Source organism: Pagrus pagrus (assembly GCF_965226575.1).
Source record: "Pagrus pagrus genome assembly, chromosome: 2".
Classification (NCBI taxonomy): Eukaryota; Metazoa; Chordata; class Actinopteri; order Spariformes; family Sparidae; genus Pagrus; species Pagrus pagrus.
This window is the reverse complement of record NC_140186.1, coordinates 12,059,169-12,084,053: the sequence shown is the minus strand read 5'-3', so window position 1 is coordinate 12,084,053 and position 24,885 is coordinate 12,059,169. Positions and strand designations below refer to the sequence as shown.

At 40.6% G+C, this 24,885-nt stretch overlaps 3 protein-coding genes across 4 annotated transcripts; all 3 read right to left on the bottom strand.

The window, feature by feature from the left end:
* Window positions 1-800: 800 nt before the first annotated feature.
* spag5 (sperm associated antigen 5) lies at window positions 801-13,093 on the bottom strand. Its single transcript, XM_084344652.1, has 25 exons — window positions 12,980-13,093; window positions 12,475-12,545; window positions 12,275-12,382; window positions 9,899-12,186; window positions 9,586-9,775; window positions 9,330-9,446; window positions 9,105-9,197; window positions 8,859-8,993; window positions 8,295-8,414; window positions 8,111-8,203; window positions 7,496-7,630; window positions 7,308-7,401; window positions 7,044-7,191; window positions 6,845-6,895; window positions 6,328-6,502; window positions 5,101-5,234; window positions 4,494-4,662; window positions 4,143-4,290; window positions 3,136-3,385; window positions 1,995-2,127; window positions 1,800-1,880; window positions 1,535-1,684; window positions 1,339-1,413; window positions 1,088-1,168; window positions 801-994 (listed from the first exon to the last, which is right to left on the bottom strand). The coding sequence occupies exons 2-25, from the start codon at window positions 12,511-12,513 to the stop codon at window positions 923-925; spliced, it is 5,079 nt and encodes a 1,692-aa protein (XP_084200778.1). The 5' UTR covers window positions 12,514-12,545; window positions 12,980-13,093; the 3' UTR covers window positions 801-922.
* A 939-nt stretch (window positions 13,094-14,032) lies between these two features.
* Window positions 14,033-17,455, bottom strand: trmo (tRNA methyltransferase O). Its single transcript, XM_084343324.1, has 6 exons — window positions 17,262-17,455; window positions 16,909-17,069; window positions 15,702-15,876; window positions 15,310-15,467; window positions 14,591-15,154; window positions 14,033-14,466 (listed from the first exon to the last, which is right to left on the bottom strand). The coding sequence occupies exons 1-6, from the start codon at window positions 17,348-17,350 to the stop codon at window positions 14,231-14,233; spliced, it is 1,383 nt and encodes a 460-aa protein (XP_084199450.1). The 5' UTR covers window positions 17,351-17,455; the 3' UTR covers window positions 14,033-14,230.
* A 1,852-nt stretch (window positions 17,456-19,307) lies between these two features.
* hemgn (hemogen) lies at window positions 19,308-21,577 on the bottom strand. Of its 2 annotated transcripts, none has more exons than XM_084368875.1 (4): window positions 21,400-21,577; window positions 20,922-21,012; window positions 19,905-20,518; window positions 19,308-19,818 (listed from the first exon to the last, which is right to left on the bottom strand). In XM_084368875.1, exons 1-4 carry the CDS (start codon window positions 21,461-21,463, stop codon window positions 19,706-19,708), a joined length of 882 nt encoding a protein of 293 aa, XP_084225001.1. In that variant the 5' UTR covers window positions 21,464-21,577; the 3' UTR covers window positions 19,308-19,705. The 2 variants fall into 2 exon arrangements, with proteins under 2 accessions (XP_084225001.1, XP_084225002.1); XM_084368876.1 differs by having other exon boundaries at window positions 20,934-21,012.
* Window positions 21,578-24,885: the final 3,308 nt, after the last annotated feature.

Here is a 24,885-nt window from a genome sequence, read left to right as displayed (position 1 = left end):
GATAGAACAGCTGTACATAGACAGGAAAGTGGGGAGAAAGAAATGGGAAAACATGCAGCAAATGGCCACTGTTCCCCTTATGTCCATGTCAAAAAAATAAACTAAAGTAAAGCGCGACCGAAGATGGCTGGATGGAAACTAAATGGGCCAGAGTCAAACCCAGGCCGCTTGCATATACGTTGCACACTCCCAGGTGAGCTAGACAGGACATTTTGTAAATTAAGTTTCATATTTTGAGCATTTGAACAAGAAACTCCGAAAGAAATGTAATTCCGGTATCAGTAGGCTACTACAATCTGCAAATTTAAGGACATTTTAGGCCCAACTCCCTCATATTCAAAAGGAAACAACAAGAAATAGCTTGACTCAGACAAAAGGCTAATTACTGTCACAACAACGCAGAATGTTTCTAATGAGAACTAGCAGGCTTTACAGAAGCTCGCAGACACAATTAAAAAGAGGAAGAGGCTCGAGTATGTGAACGCTTTTCAATTGTGCTGCTACAGGGATTGCAGAAAACTGCGGGGGAGACGCATGAAGACAGCCTATTCACAAACGTTGGGTTACATTTATAAATTCAAGCTCTGTCAAGGACCCATGGGAACCCTATATTATCTGCGTTGGAGCACAAATGCATAAAGGTAAGAACACTGTGCAGCTTGCAGTAACGCACATCTGTTTTCAGAATATTGTATGTAAAAACCAACAGTGTCTGCGTGTGTTTTTAAAAAGCGACAAACTGACACGAAATAGTCAAAGACCGCCATTACTCTGGAATGTGTAAAAAAAGAGACCATAAATAAGAAACAAATACAATTTGTTTTATTTCAATCATACTAAAAATATGAATACTTAACTGTCAGGACAAGCTAAAACATAACAGACATAAATAAAATGAGCGCAGGTGACAATAACAAACATGTCAGCCGATGTATTCAACAAGCTGTTGGAGCTGTTCGCTATTCTTCACCACATCTGGCAAAGACAGCAGAGTCTGTGTGGAGAAAACATTCACTACCGTAAATATATGTACACACATCAAGTATTTACAGGATACATTTAAGATGAAAGAATAAGCATCTCTCACCTCTCTGACTTTATTGATCATGTGGTTCAACATCTGAAGCTCATTCTCACTTTTCTGCTGGTTGGTCTGGTGGATGATTTGCTGCGTGAGGCATGACAACATCATGAACATACTGGATTACAACCCTTATTTATATGACAGGGCTTTTGTTAAATATAAAAATAATTTCAATAAAAGCAGATTAACAAACATGGTACAGTAATAACACAGTAATATCAGTGACTACTTCAGTACATGAAGCAGATTCTTACGTGTCTTTTTGCTCTCTCGAGGAGTTTAACTCTGGCCTGCTCCACCTCCTGCAGACTCAGCTTCAGTCTCTCCACCTGCAGATAAAAATCAGAGGACCCGTGTTAGAGAAAGTGAGCATTATTAAATCTCGCCTAACAAGTATTCTAATAAATATTCTGCAGCCGACAATTCTCACGATAAAGGACAGCGTGATACCTCTTTCAACAACCGAATCTTCTCTTCCATGAAATGTGCTGGAGGAGCTGATTGGCCACCAGCTTTTCTCAGCTCCTCCCGCAGGAACTGAGACTCCGCCATTGACTGCTGGAGAGAACGACGAAGCTCGATCACCTCCTTTCGCAATTCCTGTTAAAAATGGAAAAATAAATGACAAATCTATCTGTTGACAACAATTGTTACATTAAGCCAACTGTGTTCTGGGTGTTTTATAGTGTATTAATAAATACACTTTGTGCCTTACGTTACTGTCAGTTTTGTGTTTATTCAGAATTTCTTGGGTCTCTTGTACTTCTGACATCAACTTCGTCACAGTTTTCTCGTCCTGTGTAAGGAGAAAATCATTACAGGAATGTTTCAGTGCTTTTCTCAGCTCAACAAGATAATTTACATCAGTCCATCCGTGCCCATTTTGAATTTCATGTCCAGTAGTTCGAACCTGAGCTTTCTGCTGCAGTGCCTGATTTCCCCTCTCAGCCAGGCTGTTCAGACGGCTTAGTTGATGCTTGAGCTCAAACACCTCAGACTGCTGTTTGTTGTTTGCGGCCTGCTGCTCCACCTGCAGGCCACATCTGGAATAAAACAATACATACACATTAGAAAAAGTTTTACATTATGCTTATATAACCAAACGATGCTCTTTTCTAAACTAACTTGTAAAATCTGAGAAAAAAAAACAACAACCTCAAAATCAAAAAAATAATTTCTCTCAGAGGCAAGTGTCAGAGAATATTAAAGAATATATATAAAATGTATTAAACTGAATATGTCCCCTTCGCTATGGCCCCATCAAAACAAAACCTTTGATGAAGGCCCTGTGCCAAAGCATGTTTGAATAAAATGCAGACTCTTTCAGCTGGTTGTAGCAGAGTTGTCTTTCACATTTGCTTTTCTCATCGCGTAAGCACTTAGTTGACTGTTGAAGTGGCAGCAACTATTTAATCAATTAATTGAGTCAATTTTTCTGAGCAAAGACACAAATTATTCTTCAGCTCCAGCTCCAGGATTAGCGGCTATTATTGTCTAATGAGATAATTAATTCAATATATTCTGGTTTTTAAGCCATTAGTCGGCTAAAACAAGCAATTAAATGAAATCCTCCTTCGCTTCAAGGATAAAACATGAACATTTTGTCATTATCTACTCACCCCATTGTGGATGGGACGTTGGGTGGACATTCATTCTAAGACAAAATCTTCACTGTTGCTGCTAACTAAAGGTGTTGAGGGTGTAAATAATGTCTTTTCAAATCAATTTGGGAAGTTGGAAATTCCAGAAACTGGGATTACACTGGACAAGCTGTATGGAGCCGACACTAAATCCTACACAACGGACCTTTAAGTAATTTATCAAGCAAAAAATGCCAAACATTTCCTGCCTCCCATGTTTTCCCACAAAGTCATTTTCTGTTTTGCTCCGTTGTTCTGGCATTCTTTACCGTTTTCTAATATTTTCTAAACAAAGCAGTTCAATGATGGTTAATGATTAGCAACTCAACTAATAATTAAAGTAATTTTTAGTTGTGGTCCTAAATTTATTAGCCATAATTCTAAAACAGATTCCTACAGGAAATCACTTACATGATGTTGTGCAGCTCCTCCAGCTGGGCATCTTTACGCTGCAGCACCAGCTTCAGGGTGCTGTCGAGCTCTGTGACGGTGCTGTCCAGGCCGGTGAACAGCTTTGCCAGGCTGTTCTGGTCGTCGTCCTCCTCAGGCTCAAACTCTACTGCGTTCAAATTCTTTTTTGGGGTGACGGCTGCAATGCGGGTGAAGGCACTCGTCTCACTGAACAAAGTTTCACACTGTGGCTCAGGCACGTCTGAGGAGACTGAAGAGATAGTGAGCTACAAATTAGATTTTCTACAGCCCAAAGTCGTTAGATCCATTTAAGCACTCTACTCTCTGAACCGAATTCAAGGTGTTTAATCAGATTGTTCAAATGTAGGCAGGCAATTACGGTCCCTTCAAAATTACTCGGACTCATGTTGATTCAAAATACAGCTGGCACAGACAGAAAATGATGGCTGTGTTTATTATCCGCAGGGAAAATGTGATAATTGCCACAGCAAATAATGTAGAAAGAACAAGAATTGAAGTGAAAAAAGCGCAATGATTAATGACATGAGAACAAAAACCCAAGTTTGAGCCATTTACAGCTGTCACAGGTGAGTATCTGGGTGCCACTGTTCAAAAAACACATCTCTAATAGCAACAGATGTTCACGGAAGCATTGCTTGCAACCCGTGGTTGAGAGGATGATCATCAAGTGAGGTTGGAAGATGTTTCATGATCCATTAAGATTGACCACCTGCACGATTTAATCTGCGACACTATGTCAGTTGGAAAGTTGCTAATTGTGTTCAAGGCTAAAAAACGACAGAAGCCGAGTAATTGGCTGCTTTAATGAGCAAATAGTTTGATTCTCTCAAGAGTAAAATTCAAGTGCTTTTAAGGTACCTCAATCCAAAACTAAACTCTCAAAGCCTTTATCCTAACATCTAATCTTGAAAAGGAGCCAGCCTTTCAAGATTGTAAATACTAAGACGCCTGATAGTTATTACATTCTGGAAAAAGTATCACAGTACCTGGTCCAGGAGGTGTCTCTGTGCTGGCGTCTTCCTCCGTCTCAGCAGTTAATGCAACCATGATGCTGTCGACAAAGGAGCAGGAGGGGTGACGACGCTCTACGCTGTAGACTGCTTGAGACTCTTTATCCTTCAGTGGGTCTTGTTTCTAAAAAATTACAACATACAAGCCTGCATGAAAAAGACGCTTTTTCTCTGCAGTCCACTTACTTTCACATATTTTTTAAATTCAATTTAGTTCAACTTGCTTTCACAAAAATTGTTTTTTGAATCTTGCATTTCTGAATAGAATATATACATACATGGGCAAAGACAGTGAAATCTGGATGTTCTGCTTTAGGTTGTTTTTACCTGGTCATTGAGAGCTGCATGAAGCTCATTGGTCAGGCCTCGCAGTGTGTGATGCAGCAAAGTAATCTCAGTGCCTGTTTGTGCAAGTTTGTCTCCGAGCTCAAGCTGGGTGGTACTGGCTTTGAACTTTGTGGTTTCCAGCTCCTCCTGCAAACTCCTGTTCTCAAGCCTGCATTGTACATACGCAGACAGACAAGTTATCATGCAGCAGGATACAGACAAAAACAGCTTTTAAACAATTTGATGTAAGATTAGAGTCGGATTTGTTGAAGTTTAATACAGCTGCACGAGACTGAAGACTATGCTTTTTCATATTTGCCATTACCGTCATTCACACAATGAAAAACTGTTTTGGTTTATTAATGGTCTAATGGTTTAATAGATACAATAAAGGAATCCAACATAATATATCAAATATATTACACACCGCAAACAACTTTAAAGGCAAAGAACAAGTTTATTAAGTAAATAAGTGGTCAGTGGTGTTGTCAACCCGACAAATGCAATCTGCTAAATCTGGATATAATAACAGCACATTAACTGGTTTTCAGCTTTAATCATAAAATATATAAAAAGACATTATAAACAGGTGTTAACTTAAACTTACTGAAGTTTACTTAGTTCTCCTTTTAGGTCCTCACACTGGATGTTCCTCTCGCGGAGCCCCTGCAGGTTGGAACTCAGCATACGCTCACTTTCAGACATCTGCTCCCTCGCCAACTCATTCTCCATCTGCAAGAACTGACACACACAGACAACAGGAAATTAAACCAGAAATTCACCAGAAACCAGAAGCCACGTACTAATCCAGTGATGACAGCAGCCTTTGCTGTGTGAATGAACAAGTCTAGACTGTAGTCAGACCAAATCAGGAGTTGTGGCAATTACTGCAGGGTTGTGCGCCGATGTGGGAGGACACAACTGTGAGAGTAGCATTTGGTCTGTGAACTCCACCTGGGTAGTGCCCAGATTCCAGCTCCCGGCTTGGGAGCAACAACTCTTAAGCCTTCTTCTCCATCCGCAACAAGTTAGCAGCATCTTTATCCTAAATTTGGCAGACTTGAATGTTTGTGCGTGTATCTTTTTTTGGCCTATATGACAGTATTGGTTTCACCCTGACACATAAATGTGTGATGTGAACCACACCAAAATGAAAGACAGTACTGTAGTAGGATTTATAGTGATACTTTTATAAATTGAGTACAAATACAACTCTGTCCAGCCAGTCTGATCGCTGGCTAATATGATGGGCCACCGCAGTGTGACATTGAGTTGTGTTTCTCCAAAATTGATCCCATTTCACGTTTTTGCGCAGGGCCGCTGCATTTCTTCAGTAACCCCTGTGACATGCACCATTGCATCCTTCACGCACTAACCGCCCCCAAATAAATGGAAGGATTGCCGTTTTCATCATGCCTGGTTGGACCTGAATGAGGCCTTAAATGGATTGTCCTGCCATCAAGATAGCTGACAGAGCTCCACTGCCTGCAGCACATTTTCTCTCCAATCATGATTTTTGGGGCAGAAAATTATTTCCACTCAAGACAGCAAAGAGGACACAAAATCTTTAGAAAATGTTTGCCATAAAAGCTCAACTTCAATTGTTCAGCTCCATGTTGGCTTAAAGTAAAAGTGTATCATGTGTATTAGGAGTGAGATCAAACTATAAGCAGAGTGGGTAAATACATTTTTTTTTTAAAAATGAAGGCAGGCCATTTGATCCAAACAAATGCTTCAATCTTCTCAGACATGACGGTCTAAAATCACAGGCACAACACAGGTCACGTGTATAAAAAAAAAGTGTACGTTGTATATAGAAGACCAGGAAACTGACCTCGTTCATCTCCCGGACGTTGCTGAGCTGTGTGCAAACCTCCTGGAGCTGCTGGATCTCCACGCTCTGGGATTGTGAGAGGGCCTGCAGCTGACTGAGCTGCCACTCACTTTGAGCCAGAGCCTGACTCAACTCACACACACACTGCTCCGACTGACCCAGTGACGTCTCCAACCTGGACAGAGACAAAACACAGGTAGTGACATTAGTTTCAGTATTTAAGCAACACTTTTCAGGAAAGTGTTGGTCTTGTCTTGGTTGTATGTGTGGCAGGGAGTTTGGTTTGCTCTCTGAGAACAAGATTATGTATGGGTCCCATTCTTAACATATTATTATTGTCTTACTAAATGGGTCTTAGTGCAGTTTGAAATAAGTGTCAAGTTAACAATTGATATAAAGACGTCAAAGGGAAAGAAGGAAACTTTTCTTCAACCATTTTTGTCTTGACCAAGATGCTGAATGCTGAAATAACCATCTTCCATAACTATGAGTAAACAAAACCACTGTCAACACTTACTCGTTTGCCTTGTCCTTGGCTTGCTGGACGTCCTTCCATGACTGCTGCAAACTGAAGCAACAACATTTTTAGCACCTGCTTGCTGCAGTTCAGTGACATTTTTTGCTTTGTCAAGACCACACACACATAATGTTTTAGTAGCACAGTACTTGTTTTCCTTTACATTATTCAGCACATGTATATGTTGTGGAGGTCATACTTTGTAGTCTCAGCAGCAAGGGCCTGCTCCAGGAAGGTGTAGGAGGCCAAAGTGGAGGATACAGTGGCAGACAGCTCTGTCACTTTCCTCTCCAGTTGACCCCTCTCTTCATCTCCTTCTGTTAGCTTCTGACGCAGCACACCCATCTCTGAAAAGAAAAAGAAAGATATGTAAGGCTGATGACAAAGCAAACTGTATTGACTGTTTATACAGCTGGAATGAAATACCCAAACAAAGTTAAACATATTTATTTCAGTTGTTTACCTGAGGTCAGAATTGTCACCTGCAGATTTAAATCCCCAATCTGTTCTCTGGCAGTTTGGAGATCCAAATTAGTTTGGTTCCATTCTTCTTCCATCTGTTGAGTAAGTTAATTTAAAATTAAAAAATCGTCATCCTCGTGGTTCACATACTTAAAAAAACGTGTCCAAATTAAATTATAAACATCTGACCTGCTCTCTCTCTTCAATGGCTTGGTCTCTAGCAGTGATATGCTCGTCCCTCTCTCTCAGAGCAGCAGCTGCCTTCTCGTTGAGCTTCAGAAGTATGGGAGCAGTCTTCTGCAGAAGGCCTCTGACTGTGCAGAGCTGTGAAAAGATGACCACACGAAAGCACCAGAAATATTATTGGATTTTAAGCAAAGTTCGACATAATGTCACCATTTTAACACCACATAAGAGTGAAATGATAAGGTATCATTGTCTTGTTAATATATTGAAAGTAAATGTCAGATTACAAACTACAATTTAGATAAAATGGTTTAAAACAAAAAACACTGTTGGTGCTGTTTTTAGTGTTCAAATTGCTTATATGTCGAAAACCCACAGACTCTTAAGTTAATATCATAAATTATTAATTATAGTTCTTAGAAAGAAAATCAGGATGGTCCAAAATAGAAACTGGCAGGTAAGACTTTAAAGAAAAGAAATCGGAAATGGCAAAGATGATTGCAAATGGTGCATCTTTACCAATTGTGACTTTTGGGAATAGCTACATCCTGTGTGAAGGTATTGTTAGAAGCCTACAAAGCTTATTTAAGTCTCTTTTGAAGAACATTTTGAACATACTTCTTTCATCAAACCGGATTGTTCCTCTTTGGTTGTGGACAAAATGTCAGAAGCAGAATTCAGCGTTTCAATTTGAGCTTGGTTTAATGCCACCTGTATTAGAAGAGGAAAAAAAAGAGAGATTAAACTCATTTGTTGAATGTATGCTGAATAGATGTTTTGTTTTTGGCCTGTTCTCTGTTACCAGTTCTGGGTAAGTCTGGTTTAGGGCAGCAAACAGTTCTTCCTGAGACCCCACAATCCTCTCCAGCTGTGAGATTTCTGTGGCACAGTGTGTCCTCAGCTGTTCCATCGCACTGAAGGCCTGAAAACACATAACCAGACACACACTTAATGCTCCTGGAGTGAAGAATGCTACGAAAATTAATTCAACTTTACAAGGCAGTTTGAATTTTCTCCATGAGACAGAAAGCTACAACTCCTGCTACATAAAGAATTAAGCAATAAGTGGGCTGTGATTTTATTTTATTTTTCACTTGAGATGCCTCAGTTGGCTCCTCATCCAATATCAGCACAGGAATTATTTTTAAAATATTTTTGCCTACAACAAAAGCATAACAAAGAATATCCCTGTTTTTTTAAAAATACTGGCTTCATCAATTCAGAATAATGACAAGATTCTTTTGTGTTGTAACCTGCAGTAGAGCCACTTAAACAAAGATTGGATATAATCATCAAGCTAGACACAAAACACACACTGAACTACTCATGTCACATTAACAATTAAGACATTTGTTGCCATGCTTACCGCCTCCTTGGTTGTGAAGGCCTCCTCCATCTGTATTCTCATGTCATCTTTTTGGAGAAGAGCGTCTTTGACCTTCTGCATCATTACCGTCTGTGTTTCTTTCGTTTTCTCTAATAGAGACTTCATCTGACCGTACTGAACAGTACAGGGAAAATACACATCAACTTATTCATACCCACTGGATAATTATATAAAATCAAGCTGTCACTGTTAGCTGGCAAAGATATGAAAGATGCATTTACATACATGTGAAACGAGGCTTTGATGATCCTCTTTGACAACTTCTCCTATTTGCTTCATGTTAGAGAGAGCAGTATCCGTGTCACAACTCAAAGATGTCTGTTGGGACAAAGACAGACACTTAACTGCGAGAACAAAATCATTTATATCAGTTATCAGAGTCAGAGGCTTCTGTCTATAAAGTTTCAATCATTTTGCAACATAGAACATGTTTGTCATTGATTGTCTCACCATGGTGACACTCATGTCCTGCATGCGCTGCACAAGGTTCTGTAGAGAACTTCCGTCTTGCTCCAACTCACCAATCCTGTTCAGAGCCTCCAAATATAGGTCTCTGTGCATCGAGGTCTATAAAAAATACAAAACAAATAATCCATTGAACAGAAAACGTGGTGTCTATGAAAAATCAACACAGTGATAAACTAGACTTAAGATGTCATCATAGTAAGAATTAAATCTAAAAATGAAAATCTGACTGTGACCTCACCTGACTGAGTTCAGTGTGGTCTGTCTGCACTAGTTTCTCCCTGAGGTCTGAAGGGGCCGGGCCGGCAGAACATTCATGTGTCCTGGCTGCAGTCAACTGCTGCACCAGAGCCTCCACCATGATCATACTGGACCTTAACCTCTGTTCCAGCTCTTGTCTGGGAAGACACTCTAGGCTGCCTGGAGGTACACTGAGAGCATGTCAAGAGAAGGAAACAGTGAGAGGCAGACACAGAAAACAGAGAAAGCTGAATCTGCCATGTTGTTATCGTGAATCAAATTTTTTAAATAACTAATCCAAAGGCTAAACTTACTTCCACAGGAGCGGGTCAGTCAGAGTGCAGGAATCGACCACAGAGAACTCCCTCCGTCTCTCAAACTGGCCAGATGTATTGACGCTGTGGTCTACCCATTTCATAGGACTGGTGCCCACACAGACACTGTGAGATTCTGTAGGAGTAGCTTGTGCCGATGGGACAGTGACAGCAGCAGGAGTCAGAACTGGAGCAGAGACAGCAGCAGGATCCATCTTTCCTGTCACTAATAAGAGGAACTCTGCCATCTGCCGGAGCTGCTGCTGAAGGGGACCATCTGGAACCGAAGGAACATCCAGAACCGGCTTCTCCACTTCAGGCTGAGGCACTGTGCAAGGCTTCACATCCACATCGGCCGCAGTGACTGGGCCTGGCTGGGCCTTGCAACCGAGTACTGTAGAGTTAAACAGAGGACGTGGCATGGGGCTCTCCAAGTGCTCTGCCCACAACCCAGCGGGGTTGACGTTAACAGGAGCTAGGAAGCTCTTTTCATCCTCAAGAGCAGAATCGGCAGCCAAAAATTGGTCGGCAGCAGGATCCTTATTAGACCCTAATACAAACAGAGAGGCTCTCCTAAGAACAGGACTGAGGAGTCCAAACTGCAAAGCCGATGCTACTGAGGGGCATCTTGACAGCACTTTGAAAACATCAGGGAGGTTTTCTGCATAAGTTGGTGTGCCTGCCGAGTCACAAAGGACAGGTTCATTCCCATATGAACCAAGAGCACTGTCTTTTGCCTCACTGGATCCATGGGGTCCACTGCTGAGGTGCATTTCTGAGACGGGTTCCTGATGCACTGCCACAGGTACAGGAACTGTGGCCGAGGCCGCAAGATGGCTGCATTCAGAAGACTCTGCTTTACGAGGCACTGAAGGCAATGCACTGTCCTCAGGATGCATCGAGTCATTTTTTGATGGTTCTTGCATTTGAGATTGAACAGATTTATCACACAGTGCCTTTAAAGACGTGTTAGTCACTGACGATGTAGTGATAGCTGGTGGGTCACTATCTACCACAGCCTCATTGTTTTCTACGTGGCTGTTAGGTTGGCCGTAGTTATCTTGAATTTGATCCTGTGTAATAGAAGTATTTACACCGTTGTCATCCAGGGTCTGGCTGATCACAGCCTGGTCATCAGGAAGAGTGGAGGTCTTCTGAGACAATCGGGCTCCATCTGATTCTTCACCCTCACCTCTGGCACTGAGGAAAGAGCCGACTGTAACACCCTTTTGTGTGTCAGTCGGTCTATCAGGTGCCACCAAGTTTATCTGTTTAACCTCCTCCTCCACAGCATCAGGGTTGAATTGTAATGGTTCGTGGGTAATGGTGAGGTTGCCACTTGGGGTTGATGGATAGCTTTCAACATTACAGTATGGGTGATCTAAATGATCATCAGCATTTTGCACATCTTGGTAACCAGCTACAATGCTTGGATCCATACCACCGTTGTATGACTCACTGCAGGCCACAGTTTGGTCAGCTGGCAGAGGAACAGTCTCATCTGCAAGTTTGGTGCCATCTGAAATTTGAATCTCGCCTCCAGTGCAGTTAAATGACTTAAAGGTTACATCACTCAGTCCATTAGCAGGCTCTACAGAACCATTTGTGGTTTCAGAGGAGGCGGAGGCAATGACGCAAACACCATTTTGACTGCTACAGTAGGGATGATCTGCATGCTCCACTTGACATATTTGGCTGCAGTCCAAGAGATTGGTTGAATTCACACTGTTGTCTACTAAGGGTTCACCAAGCTGTGCCTTGGGCAGAGGAATGGTCTCATCTTGTAGTCTGGTGACATCAGAAACTTCCACCTCACCGCCATCACAGACAAAGGATTTCCAAGTGACATCTTGCTGAAAAGCTCTGAAATCTTGTGTGGCACATTTATCAGCCGAGTCCCCAGATGCCGGTGTAGCATTGGAAATTTCACAGAGACATGCTGTGTTGATATCAACCAGGGAGGTATCTTTCATCGCAGGATTGTGATAGGGGTGTTCTTTGTGGTCACAACATGACTGAACTATCATACTGTCAGAGATGACTGTATCTTCTGCCTCACAAGTGTTTATCATAGCCTGATCCTTGGGCAAAATAATACTCTCTTCAGCAAACACTGAAGCACCTGTAATCTCAACTTCGCCCCCAGGACAGATAAAGGATTTAAATGTTACATCTCCACAAGCTGTCTCGGCAGTTGTCATATCAATGTTAGAAACATTGGCTTGTATCAATTTGGTGAATGGAGGAGATTGTGAGTAGGGTACTGGGTTACAGAGAGGAACATCACTCTGTGGATTAAAATGAAAGCAGGGTAAGAAAAAGTCACGTAAACATTGCAAACAGTAGGAGCATTTCCAAAAATAAGTATTTACCCACCACTGTCATCAATGATTTTGACTTGATTACTGATGATGGAGTTGACAGATGCAGCATTTCATTCTCCAGACTTCTCAGAGGAGCACGCTCCCCACGTTTGCTTGAAGGCTAATATTAACAGAAGTCAAACAAAACATCATTAGCTTGTTCAGTCATATTTAACAACATACATGGCGCATACCATAGAACAAAAGTCTTACCAAGCCTTCCCCACTGGAACTTGACTTCCTGGAAGACATTATTTTGAAGTGCTGGGAAACTCCTTCTAGGACTGCAAATCAAGACAGACAATTCCCCATTAAACGTGTTTTAAGAGAATAGCTGGTTAAACTGATTGGAGGACAGTGACGTTAAACTAGCTTAGAAGCAACTGTCATCACGTTACGTAACGAGTACTGGCAGTTGACAGAAAGTAACTGTGATTATTAACATATCAATAAGCGGTGATAACTAACCAAACATAACCTAGATGTATGAGGTAACACTAAGTTATTATACAATGTGTTGCTAAGAATAATGCTAGCACGGGCGTAGGCTAGCAAATAACTAGTTTTCTAAAACGTTAACGCTGTTCGTTAGCTAACGTAAGTTGCGTTAACTCAAGTTAGTTTACACACCTCACCGCGTCAGATAACGACAATTTTAACCCAAGCAAACTGTAAATTCCGTAAAGCAGCCGCTGAAATCATATAAAACCACACTTACCTTCGAACTTTAGACAGCCAACTTTAACCAGCGTAACAAAAGTGATGAGAATAGCGTAAACAAACCAAGCGTTGAGCTGCCATCAACCCAACCGCGTTTCATTCAAAACACAAATGTCAGCTCTGTGATTGGTCCGTTTCTCTTCTTCGGTTGTTTTATGACACATAGGGCGGCCGTACCGCGTACTACCGCACACTGCTGCCCCCAACAGGAAGTTACTGTCACTACACCAGGGCGTTTTAGTTGCTGATAGAGAAATCTAGAATTTGTCTCCTTTTTCTTTTTATGTCTTATTTAGTTTCTTTATAATTTCATGTCTGGACATAAATAAATATCACCTCTCTTTTCCTTTTGAGGCCTTGTTTGTCCATTTAATGTGTCTCATAGTGTCATTTGTTCCTCTTATCAAATGATCTTGTGACATTTATCCCACTTAGCCACAGCCTTACCTTTTCCACACTCTTGTACTTCTCCTGTTCATTTAGGTTGCCTAATTTCCAAATCCAACAACAGCTTCTTTCTAAACATTTCCCTTGTTCATTAACCATGCCCTCTCACCCTCTTCCTCTCTCAGACTAAAAAAACACACCACTGTAAATAGTTGAAAAAGATGGAAAATGATTTGCTGCAACTGTTGGGGAGTATGGGGAGCTTTACCACTGATAAATTACAAATATAAACACAAAAATCTACTGTGAATAGAGGGCCAGTTACTTCCTCCAAATTAAGAAAAATAAATGAAAGTGGAAATGATAGGCAACTGTTGTCTAAGCTATACCGTAAGATTTACTTCTCTACACCAGTAGAGACCAAGTCTTGACACAAGATCAGAATCAGACTCAGAAATATTGTATTGATCCCAGCAGGGGAAATTGCTTATGTTACGGTTTTCCCCACAGGGATGAATCAAGTTTTTCTGGATTAAGTTGCAAACAACTTTCTAAATCATGACGATGTATGTTAATGGTTAAGTCTTTTATGCTGTAGTTTTTCTGAACCATTATAACTGCCACTAGAGCACATAAACACAATTTAAAAAGAAAAGAAAAAGCATTGTTTCAAAAATCTTTTATTCAATCTATTTATACATAGTTAAACATATATTGTGTTTAATATGTCTGATCTTTTTCAAAAAGGTCTCACATTCAGCTGTACAGACACTGGAGATGTCTAGGTAAAGAACATTTGACAGCTTCTCGTTTTGTTTCTTTGCACACGAGTCTTTCCACCTCCGGCGGGTGAGACGGTTTCTCACGTTGAGGCAATGTGTTGCTCAACAGGCCGGACTTGCAGCACTTCAGCAAAGCCTCTTCCAAACCAGCATGTGATGTCAGCTGTGTCCAGGGTAAAGAAGAAGAGTCTGTCTCTGCAGCGTGTCCTCCTGTAGACTGACCGTGGGTCTGCTGACAGCACCCCTCTGATGGCGGCTGCAGCCTCCTCTGGACTGCGCAGGAACTTGAACCTGGGTCCGTCACTCTCAGCGGGTCCTGTGGTCATGTAGAGGAACTATTTTCATATTCATCTCTTTCGCAACAGCTCCCTCTTGTGGAGAGAAGCACAACATCACCCTGGCTGCATCATACTACAATTCACATTGAAAGCCTGTCTTACCTGACTGGTGTGCTGGAAGGAATTCTGCCAACTCCCTCTCTGCCTGAGGGGTGAATCGAACCTCCAGACTGCCGACAGGAGGCTCTCTGATCCAGCCAGCGATGGTGCTGTAAGCCTCCTCTCCATAGCAAGGGTGCTCCACCGAAGACTCTTGCGGTTTGCTTTTGGTTGAGTCTGAAACCTCATCATCGCTCTCACAACTCATCTGAAAAAGGTCACCTTGGGTCACATATGTCTTGACGTCCTCGAGCACATTGTGGAGGTGTCCTGGGAGAGAAAACTGAGCACTGACTCCAGATGAATCAGCTTTAGTTGTTTCTCTTGCGAGGACACTCTTCAGGTCTGACTGAGCATTTCTTTCAGAGTCATTTTGGAGGTTTAACATCTCTGCTGACTCATTTAGTGACACAGTAGTTCCACCTGGTTGGTCTGTGTTTGAATCACAAGATTCTGAGTCCATGTCCATCCTGGTGTTTGGGGAGTCATACTCTGGGATGTAAGGTTTGATGTCCAGGACTGGGGTTCCAGCAATCATGTCAATTTCTGACAGATGTACTGTATCACCTAGAAAATAAAGATGTATTTGTTTCTATCAAGCAGTTTTTAAACAGACAATTAGTAAACATGGTGATATGTTCTCCTAAATCTGTACATATGTCCTCAAAAAGACAAAATTACCACACAATTAGTCATTTAAGACACATTTTGTTAACACTCACCTACAATTTTATCAAGTTTAGCTAGAGTTAGGCCCAGAGCATTCGGTCGGTGCGGACTGCGTGTGGAGTACACACCAACTCTCTGACCGTTCAGTCTGGGAGGCTTCACTTTGGCTTTGTAGCTCAGGTGTCCATTTTTGTGGAAGAGAAAGATGATCCTGTAGAGACCAAATATAGGAAATACTCAGTTGACATAAACAGTTGATACATAAAGTCTGTATGTGTGCATAGGCAGTTTCTGACCTTATGTAACATGGGGGTGAAATCAGTGTTACTGAGGGACTGTTAACTGAAATGTCTCAGTGAAAACTCATTGCAACAAGTTTCAAGTCAAGAACTGGACCGTCATATGAATAAACAAACATGCAGTACAACAACAGCATGTGACCTACCAGACATGGGAGTAGTGCTCCAGGCCCACCAGAGCGTGCTCAGGGTTGTTGAAGACACTCTGCTGGATGCGCAGTTCTGCCCTCGAGGGGCCACAAATGGTGGGCTGTCTGGGGGTCCCGTTCTTCACAGAGAAGCAGGAACTGATGTAACCGATCGGGACAGTCTGGATGTTTCCTGGAATTATACACAGTCAAAAATGTTGTTTGGATTTTGAACATTTGTAATGCAGATTATCCTTTCTGCGCATTTCCTTCACTCGTAATTACAAATAAAAAGTAACCAGTGCTCAGTGGTAGCACTTGCACTCATGTGTTCCACCATCGTTTGTACTTAGATCCGCGTTCCTCCATGCGTGGGGGCTTATCGGCTTTTATTTTATTGATTAATTTATGTATGTCAAAAGTTAATATATAGTTTAAATGTATATTTTAGTGCTCAAATGATAATTAAGTTGATTGACAGTAATATTAATCAGATTTGCTGCTTTTCTGATTGTGTACATTCAATATCTTTAGGTTTTGGATTGTTGGTCAGACAAAACAAGTAATTTGAGGATGTCACTACTAGGGATGTTCTGATACTGATGCCAGTATTGGGCAAGCTTCTGATACTGGGAACAGTATCGGCGAGTGCACCGATCTGGTACAACACAATTTATTTATTAAAAACAAGACCCTGCTATTTCCCAGGAGCATCCCAAACAAATATATGTAACTAGCAGATTTGTTATTGCACAAGTAGCCAATATCCCTAAAGAGCAGGCAACTAAAAATAACATATATACGTGTAACGCACTGGTATAGGATCTTGCTTGGTGTCGGCCGATATGTGGTGTTCATGTATTGGTATCGGGAAGGGAAAAATGGTATCACAACATCTCTAGATGTAACCTTAGACTCTTTTTACTATTTCAGCGACATTCCAGTATCTAAATTACTGAAAGACTCATGAAAAATATTAACAGACGTATTAATAGATAATAAAAAAGCACAATTGGCTATGTATACTGAGTGTGTTTAGCACAACAATGTCCACTGGAATGATTAAAGTTCAATCTTGTCTTATGTGATGCAGGAAAATAAACTGCAACAACAGTATGTATTAATAGTAGGATGTACTGAAGTTGTTCTCAGGTAGTCCTGTACAAAAATGTCTTTATTTTCAGTACTATTGGGTTGACTTTATAATTGTACAAATGATGATTACCTTTCTCTAATGCAGCCTGTGATGATGGTGGTGAAGGCAGCGGCGGTGGTGGTGGTGGTGTCTGGTCTCTAGCAGGTTCACAGAGTCCAACCTTTGACACAGCAGACTGAATGGATGTCATGTGTTTGCGATGAGCTCTGACTGCACTGTCCAACATCTGCCTGTCAAAGAGGGGCAGATACAAGTAAACACACCAAGATCTTATACAATACAGTCCTGTAAAAGCAGCTTTATATATTAATGACACGTCTGAAGAAGATGAAACACTAAACATTTACTTGTAACACCATGTCTAAAGAGACAAACTGTTCCAGGGGTGTATGGTACATTCATATCTCCTCTTGTGAACGTACCTCAGGTTCTTGATTTCTTTTCTCATCACAGAAACCTGCTGATTCAGTTTTTTGACGTGCTCACCGCAGCAGTCACACGCAGGACTCATCGTGTAAAGGAGGACAGAAAGGACAGACACTCCTCAATTAGTCAACTTTCAGCTCGCTGCTAAACACAAACAAACCTCACGCAGGTGACACGTGCGAAATCCTCAATGCGGAAGTACATGTCACACTTCCTGTTGGTGAGCGGTTCACGTGACCACATAACAACCACCTGAGCGGTGTGGCTTCATGTAGATTTGTCACGTCCTCTATATTGTTTGTTTTAAAGTAAATGTAAACAGAAAACAATACAAGCAGCTAATACAAATAAATTACGCGTGAATATTACAGAAGTCACTGATGAAATTGCACTAACATTGCAGGCCAGCAGGGGGCGGTCAAGAGTGATGTCAGGCTCATCTACTTTTTTTTTATTTAATAAAGCTTTATTTATCAATACAAAACCAACAATATAAAGTCATTGGTGGAATGTAAATACTGTGCATTTACACGAGTACTGCTCTCGAGTACTTTTACTCTACATGTATTACATTGATATGAACGCTTTACTCAACATATTTAAATTGTACATGCAAAATATAAGATCATATAAAATCATGTCATAATCAGTGTGGACTAAAGTCACTTGACAGGAAATAAATGACTTGGACTCGATATGATGACTTGAATGACTTGTCTGTGTTCATTCATTTATTTATTTATTTGTTTGTTTGTTTGTTTGTTTGTTTGTTTATTGTAGTCTGGCTGTCAGTATTTCACTGTTTCAAAGTGACTAAGAGGGAATATTCTTTTATTGAAGAAATTAAGAAGTAAATAAGCCCTGATAAGATATCAATTTCACTGATTATCAGTTATAATACAAGTACAATTCAATGTCTTTCTTTTTGAACCAGTTACATAAATTGGCCAGTTTTATCATTATTAAACAGGTAGTGATACCTTGTCTTAGTATCTGCAGTATCTTTGGGAGGGGAAGGGACTTGACTTGCCTTAACTAAGGACTCGACTTGACTTGACCTGACACAACCTGGGACCTGAGTTGACTTGCCCAAGAAAAAAATGACTTGAGTCACGTGTCTGAATACAAAGCAAAGTTACAGATGATACTATAGGTTAATGGGGTTTCAATTGGCTCTACCTCCCAGGTACAAAATGAAAAGTAAGAACAGAGAGTAAGGGGAAGTTTCTTAGGCCACAAAACATTCTTGTATGTTAGTTATGGGTGGTTTAACACTTAGAGGGATAAAGGGCTGTCGAGTTTGATATTGGATTACGCTTGATTTAATTAAAGGGGACTATGCACGCTACTGAGTGCCATTTTAGTTTCCAATGCAGTCATTTTAATTACTCAAACAATGAGTAGCTGATCTATTGTAGTCGTGTTTCATGTACATTAAATACTTTGGATGTAAAACACATTATTTTTGCTTACATGGAAATATTGCTGTGCTGTTATTGGTGAAAGTGGTTAAATTAAGTACCACAGATAATAAGAACAGATAATAAGAATACAAAATAAAAAGTTTTAACAATCATTAATGTGCATTAAGCTACGATATGTGACAACTATTGCAACAAAAATATGTAAAGACATGTGGCTCATATGACACTATAACTACAATGTAGATAATATCAATAATACTGAAATAGGTCATAATTGATAATAAATTACAGTATAAACGCCCGAGATATACTGGAGCAATTAAACACAACAGGCTGCATCATCAGGTAGAGTTCGTCTTCATTATTCCTGCTCATTTCTAATCTAATCTAAGAGAAAAAACATGACAATGGATGTTACAAAAGCAGATACATCCTCAAAACCTACTATTGAAACTTTCAAAATAAATGTATGATAGTCTCATTAAAGCCTGTACAAAAACACTATCTATCTATCACTTAATCTAAAGAAAATCACACTTATTTAACTACTGATCATTTATACGTCACATTTACATTGTTAGTCTGTGGGTGACACAGATAATAATGACCACAGTCAGGTGATTATAAGCAGTGTACTTTATTCAGTGAAAAAACAACTTTTACAAAATTGAATCAAATAAATCCACAATTACAAGTACATAATTACCATTGATTAATGCCATTTACTTTTAAATAAAAGCAGGCAAAAATTGCTGTTTGCTGAATGTAAAATACAAAATAGAATTCATGAGCTTCGCCCTGAAGCACAAACCAGAATAAATAAGCATAAAGGTTTGGTTTGAATTCATAAGTTTGACAAATAAGCGATGCATATGCTCATAATGTTTGTTCTCTTCTACCAACGGGCTTCATACTAACCAGAATAATACTCAGATACAAACTGTGACCCAAAAGGATGCCGTCTGGTTTCTGTGTTTATGAACCGCGGCGGTATCTGAAATGTGTGTTTTAGAAAATTAGTATGAGTTTCCTGGGAGATATTCTTGTGTAGGAGGCGTCGAGGACAAAGTGGGAACTGAGAACATTTTGTTTTGTTCAGGTACGTTGATCAAGGGTGTCCCATTCAGATCTAAAAAAGACAGACAGACAGGAAACAGTTAATTTTAAGTTTCACGTTTCAACAGTTCCAAAAAGTCAAAATGTCCTCTTTTTTACCTTCGTCCACTCTTTTGTCTTGAGATGGAGGGATGTCTTCCTCCTTGAGCGGGGCCAAGTCCTCAATCAGGACCTGGTTAGGAGCCTCCCTGCCTTGTGCCGCTACATAGAGGGCCCCCACCTGGCGAGGCGCTGTGGGAGGAGCAGGAGCCTCATCTGGATCAGGGGCTTGGGTTGAGGTGGGGACTGGAAAATCATCTGGAGCTGAAGCTGGAGCCACGTCTTGGACAGGGATTGGAGCCTTATCTAGATCTTTGGCGGGAGCTGGAGCGGGAACTGAGGGTGAAAAAAGAGCTGGAGTCGGGATGAATGGAGCTGGAGCAAAGAGGGGGTTTTTGAGGGATCCAAACACTAGCTGAGGAGCAGGAGCAGGAGCAGGAGCAGGGGCAGCGAGGACAGGTACTGGTTGCACTTCTACAGCAGCTAATATTTGATCGGGGATGACCTCAGCGGGTTCAGGCACCACCACTACTGCAGGAGCTTCCTGAGGCGCTGCTGCCTCCTCTGGCATGACAGATATCTCTGCCGTGGCTTCATTCTTCCTGGGCCTCCCTCTCTTCTTTGTTCCACTCCTGTCCCCTGCAGCTCTCGATCTTTTCCTCGGGCTCTCCACCCTGAACGAGTACAACAATTGCAATCAACCACAACAACAGTGGACATTGATATTAGCTCTTTGTGATACTCCTGCAAAGCTAATAGTACAAAGTCCTTGACCTGGATCTGGGGCGTCAATAGAAACAACAGAGCAACCTTTGGTTTCCTCTTGCTCCATATTCAATATAAAGCAGTGTGATAAGCAGCTGATAATGTTTTTACATTGTGGAGTGCAGTGAGTTTTATAATACCAAAATCTTCCTAACCAATGCTTAAAATTCGACTACTCTCCATTGCATTAAACCAATTATTTGCTGTCTGAGTTGAATTTGTAGAATTCGTCTCTGATGGTAACTCAAACTGATCATAGCTGTAAATGTAGGTCACTGCACTAACATTGACTGTGCTCTTCTATAAATTTACCCCAAAACCCACTGGTTAGTCTCCTTCTCTTCTGCTTCAGCCTTTCTCTTCCTGAGAAGATCCCTGTCCCTCAGTCGTCGGCCGATCCCACCTATAAAACAGAAACCCGTTCAGAGAAGCCATCTTAACGAGGGCAGCATAAAATCAAAGAAATGCAGAGCAGTACTTATTCACGCATGACAGGCAAATGTGAGTGACTGATGGCATATTAAGATGTGGTTTTCTACTAGCTACGCCCCGGCAAGTCTGTGACAGAAACCTTTCCATAACACTTAAAATATAATTACACATTTACAACTAAACTTGTCTCTTTATTTGTTGTAACACAGCTCAGATGTTGATTAAAATATTTCTGCATGAGTTGACCTTAGTTGACACCACACTGTGTGCAAATGAATAGCTAGCTCACTCAACCTTCTTGAGTTGAAACGCTGAAGTACTTCCTTTCAAAAGAAGAGAAGAAATATTAAAAGTTAACCTTTGTCCTCGTTTGGATTCACATATTCCGACTCCTGTTTCTCTTGTTGCAACGTCTCGTCCATTTTTCTGACTCCTGCTATGAATGAATTCAACTCATTGAAGGCGGGCGAGCACAGCACAGAAGACGGAATAACGTCTGACTGTTTTCTATTCCCACCCCTAAGTGAATTATCTGGTTAACCATTACCATAGTGCTGGAAGAGTTCTTGCAGCTTTTGCTCTTATCATATTTGTAAAGCTGGAGGAGTTGGCACAGCACTCAGAGAGAGAGAGAGAGAGAGAGAGAGAAGTTGTGTGTAGGCAGTGTGTGACAGGGAGGAAACATGTACAGTATATGTGGTAAAGGAGGAAATACATATATAAGTGTGCTTATGGACTCAAAAATCATGTGTGAAAATGCTGTTTTATTTAACTGGTGACCACATTTGACAATAAGAAGGGTTTTTCTTTTTTTTATTTGCATGCTAGAGGCTGATAGTGAAGCTAAAATACTGCTGTTGCTTAGCAATGGCAAACCTCAGTACAAACTTTATTACAGACTCAGGGTCCAGGAAAGGACAAGCAATCGATTGAATAAATTACATGCAAAAGCAGAATAAAAGATGATAGTTTCAAAGAGGAAGAAAGTATACATTAGTGTCTTACAAAGAGATAACTGTGTACTCTATGTCTCCACAGCCAGGACTGGTAGCGTGGAGTGCTACACCTTATGTTTGATAAAACCAAAATTATTTCATTTTCAGAGACAATAAAGTGGCTCTTTCTAACTATTTACAGCAATTTGCATGTATTAATCACTTTTTTTTGCCCAGATGTGAGCAGATTGTTCCCTTTACAAGCTTGTGGACAATTTGTTTCAGTTGTTAGATGCTGCTGGACTGTGGATTTCATTTTGAAGAACTTGGTTCAGACAATGACAGCCCAAAGGATGTGACTTTATTCTAGAGCGCCTCATCTCAGTGCCTCTCTCCGCTCTGCTAACAGAGAGCAACAGTAGCTAACGTTAGTTTAGAAATGGAGTCTGCTAACATAAGCTACTAACAGGCCTTCAGCACAACACAGAAGTTGCACAAGATTTCTTGAAACAGCCTGGAAAGCCAGCAGCCACAAACACTTCACTTGCACTGTAATATCTAGGTCTCTTAAATAAATTCTCAAAGCATCAATGAGCTACTTGAAGTCTTCTTAAGCTTGCTTTTTTGTAGTTTGACCACCAGTGTGCTGTATAATGGTGTACAATATGACAGCATGTTTTCTTGCAGCATTGCCTATAATTATCATCATCAACTGTCACTAACTCCGCCATGGAAGTCATGTTTTCACCCCTGTCAGTATGTTTGTTGTTATTTGCTGGTTGGTTGGTTGGTTTGTCAGCAGGATAACACAAAAACCCCAGAACAGATTTACACCAAACTTGGAAGGAGGATGGGTCTCGGCCTAGTATAGACCCTATTAAAGATGCTATGTGTAAGAATTGGCCGCCTGTTTAATTCATACTCGAAACAAATAGAGAACAGCATATTACCAAAGTAACTGCTAACTGCTGCTAACTGTAGTCGCTGTTAGCTACTTAGCTCAGCTAGCCAGGCAACGCAGGCATTAGCTAACTAGAGCTCGGAGCATAATGGGAGTGTTGGTGTTTACCATCTGACTATAACCTCGTGAGATACAAAGTGGCTAGAGGCTAGCTGGTTAGCCTGCTAACTGTCTCTGCAACACAACAAATGGACGTTTTTCAAGTCAAAATTATTATTTCTTCATTTTTCTGATAATAATTTTTGTTTATTTTTGAATGTGTTAAACTAAAATTCTTACATATTGCACCTTTAACTTTTGGTGCAAATCCAATAAAGGGACAGATCAAGGACATGTTTTGCACTTTCTTTTGGTTTGGTTTGTTTTTTTACATTTTCCTTAATTATTTAGGTGGCTCGCATCTATGAGTCAATACAATTTAAAAATCTGGATCTAGCGGATTTAAATATGTTGTTATATTTTGATATTGGATTGGGCTTGATTGAATTTAGGGGGAACTGTTGGGGCTAGGCGGAGGTATTAGATTACTATGTTGAAACGCCATTAGACGCAGCAAGAAATCCTGCCTTCTAATAGCGGGGGCATACCCATCTTATCTCACAGATGGAGAGCTGCTGTAGTGGGGTGTGTTCTCAATCTTCTCACAGCACATTGAGCCCTGATGTGTGTGTTTGAGCCACTCAGAGAGAGAAGCTGTCCAACAGAGTAAATAACACTCAACTGCCAATTGCCTCCAGCTCTGTAGGGGAAATGTTGAGGGTCTCTTGGTTGAATTCACTCACATCTGTATTGAAGGAGCTTCTAGCAATTCACACACACTTTCTCAGAAAAACTGTGTGTCAGTCTAAATTGCCGTCTGGTTCATGTATGTAGGACATTCTTTACAGATGGATTTATGAGTGGCAAATATGCGGCTTCACCTGTTTAGTCATTTCAAAAACCTCTTCTTCTCTGGGATACACTGACTGAAATGATCAAACTGTCCCATTGTTAGATGAGGGGCTGATATAATGATTATTTTCATTTTAGATAAAAAAACAAAAAAAAAAACAGAACATATTTACATTTAAGATGCTGTAATCAGAGAACTTTGACTTTTTTTCTTTAAAAATAGCAGAAAAAAACGATTAATCAACCACGAATATAGTTGGTTATTAACTGAATGCTTGACAACTAATCAATTAATCATTGCTGCTCTAGTTAGATGTCCCATTGTTGAATGAAAACTGACACACACATTCAAACTACCTGAAGAGTTAAGTGAGTCCTTTTCCAAATGACAGACTATTATCTGCCTTACTGTTGAAGCCAAAAGCATAAAAAGCTGTCGCTCACATTGACACACACCCTACTGTTGCACAATGAAACTCAAGTTTGAGGAATGTCAAAGCAGATATAACAGTGCCATCTTCTGGTGTGTCTTTTCAACTACCAATCACAGGTTTAATAACCCTTTATATGCATATATATTAAATACACAAGGCCAGAGAGACTATTTGGATAATGTGCCTTGAGTAGTGGATATAAAGCATTACAGCCTATAAACTATGTTCATTTATGTTAACTCTTTACTATACTACTGACTGAACATGAAAAATCTCTAATTTGACAAAAAATACAAAACATTATTGCTGATTTTATGTGTTAATTCACAAAAAAAAAATCAGCCATTCATACTGAGCAGACTTCTTCTTGGAGGCCAGGCGTCTCAGGAAGTACAGGGGGGTGGGGTTAGAGGGGGTGCCATACTCTCCATATGCATATACAATGCTCTCTTTACTGCAAACCAAACACACCCCTCCTTTCTTGCAATGTGTCCAAAAAAACGGTTAAAAGAAAGTGACATTTAAGAGCCAAAAAAAAAACAAAGTACAACACATTTTATCCATTATGCAGTTTATTGATCAAAATTGTCAAAATACAAATTCACCATTTCATTGCGACTGGG

Bases quoted from the DNA above. Each gene is read 5' to 3' on its own strand.
- spag5 (XM_084344652.1), bottom strand. From the start codon at position 12,513: ATGTCTTCCAGGAAGTCAAGTTCCAGTGGGGAAGGCTTG. The intron at 8,415-8,858 runs GTAAGCATGGCA...ATGTGTTTTCAG, and splicing joins CCTTCACAACCAAGGAGGCG to GCCTTCAGTGCGATGGAACA. The intron at 3,386-4,142 runs GTACTGTGATAC...CTATCTCTTCAG, and splicing joins AGAGACACCTCCTGGACCAG to TCTCCTCAGACGTGCCTGAG.
- trmo (XM_084343324.1), bottom strand. From the start codon at position 17,350: ATGAGTCCTGCGTGTGACTGCTGCGGTGAGCACGTCAAAAAACTGAAT. The intron at 15,877-16,908 runs GTAATCATCATT...GTATAATTCCAG, and splicing joins ACAGGCTGCATTAGAGAAAG to GAAACATCCAGACTGTCCCG. The intron at 14,467-14,590 runs GTAAGACAGGCT...ACATGACCACAG, and splicing joins CCTTCCAGCACACCAGTCAG to GACCCGCTGAGAGTGACGGA.
- hemgn (XM_084368875.1), bottom strand. From the start codon at position 21,463: ATGGACGAGACGTTGCAACAAGAGAAACAGGAGTCGGAATATGTGAAT. The intron at 21,013-21,399 runs GTTAACTTTTAA...TCTGTTTTATAG, and splicing joins GAATCCAAACGAGGACAAAG to GTGGGATCGGCCGACGACTG. The intron at 20,519-20,921 runs GTAAATTTATAG...GTACTCGTTCAG, and splicing joins ACTAACCAGTGGGTTTTGGG to GGTGGAGAGCCCGAGGAAAA.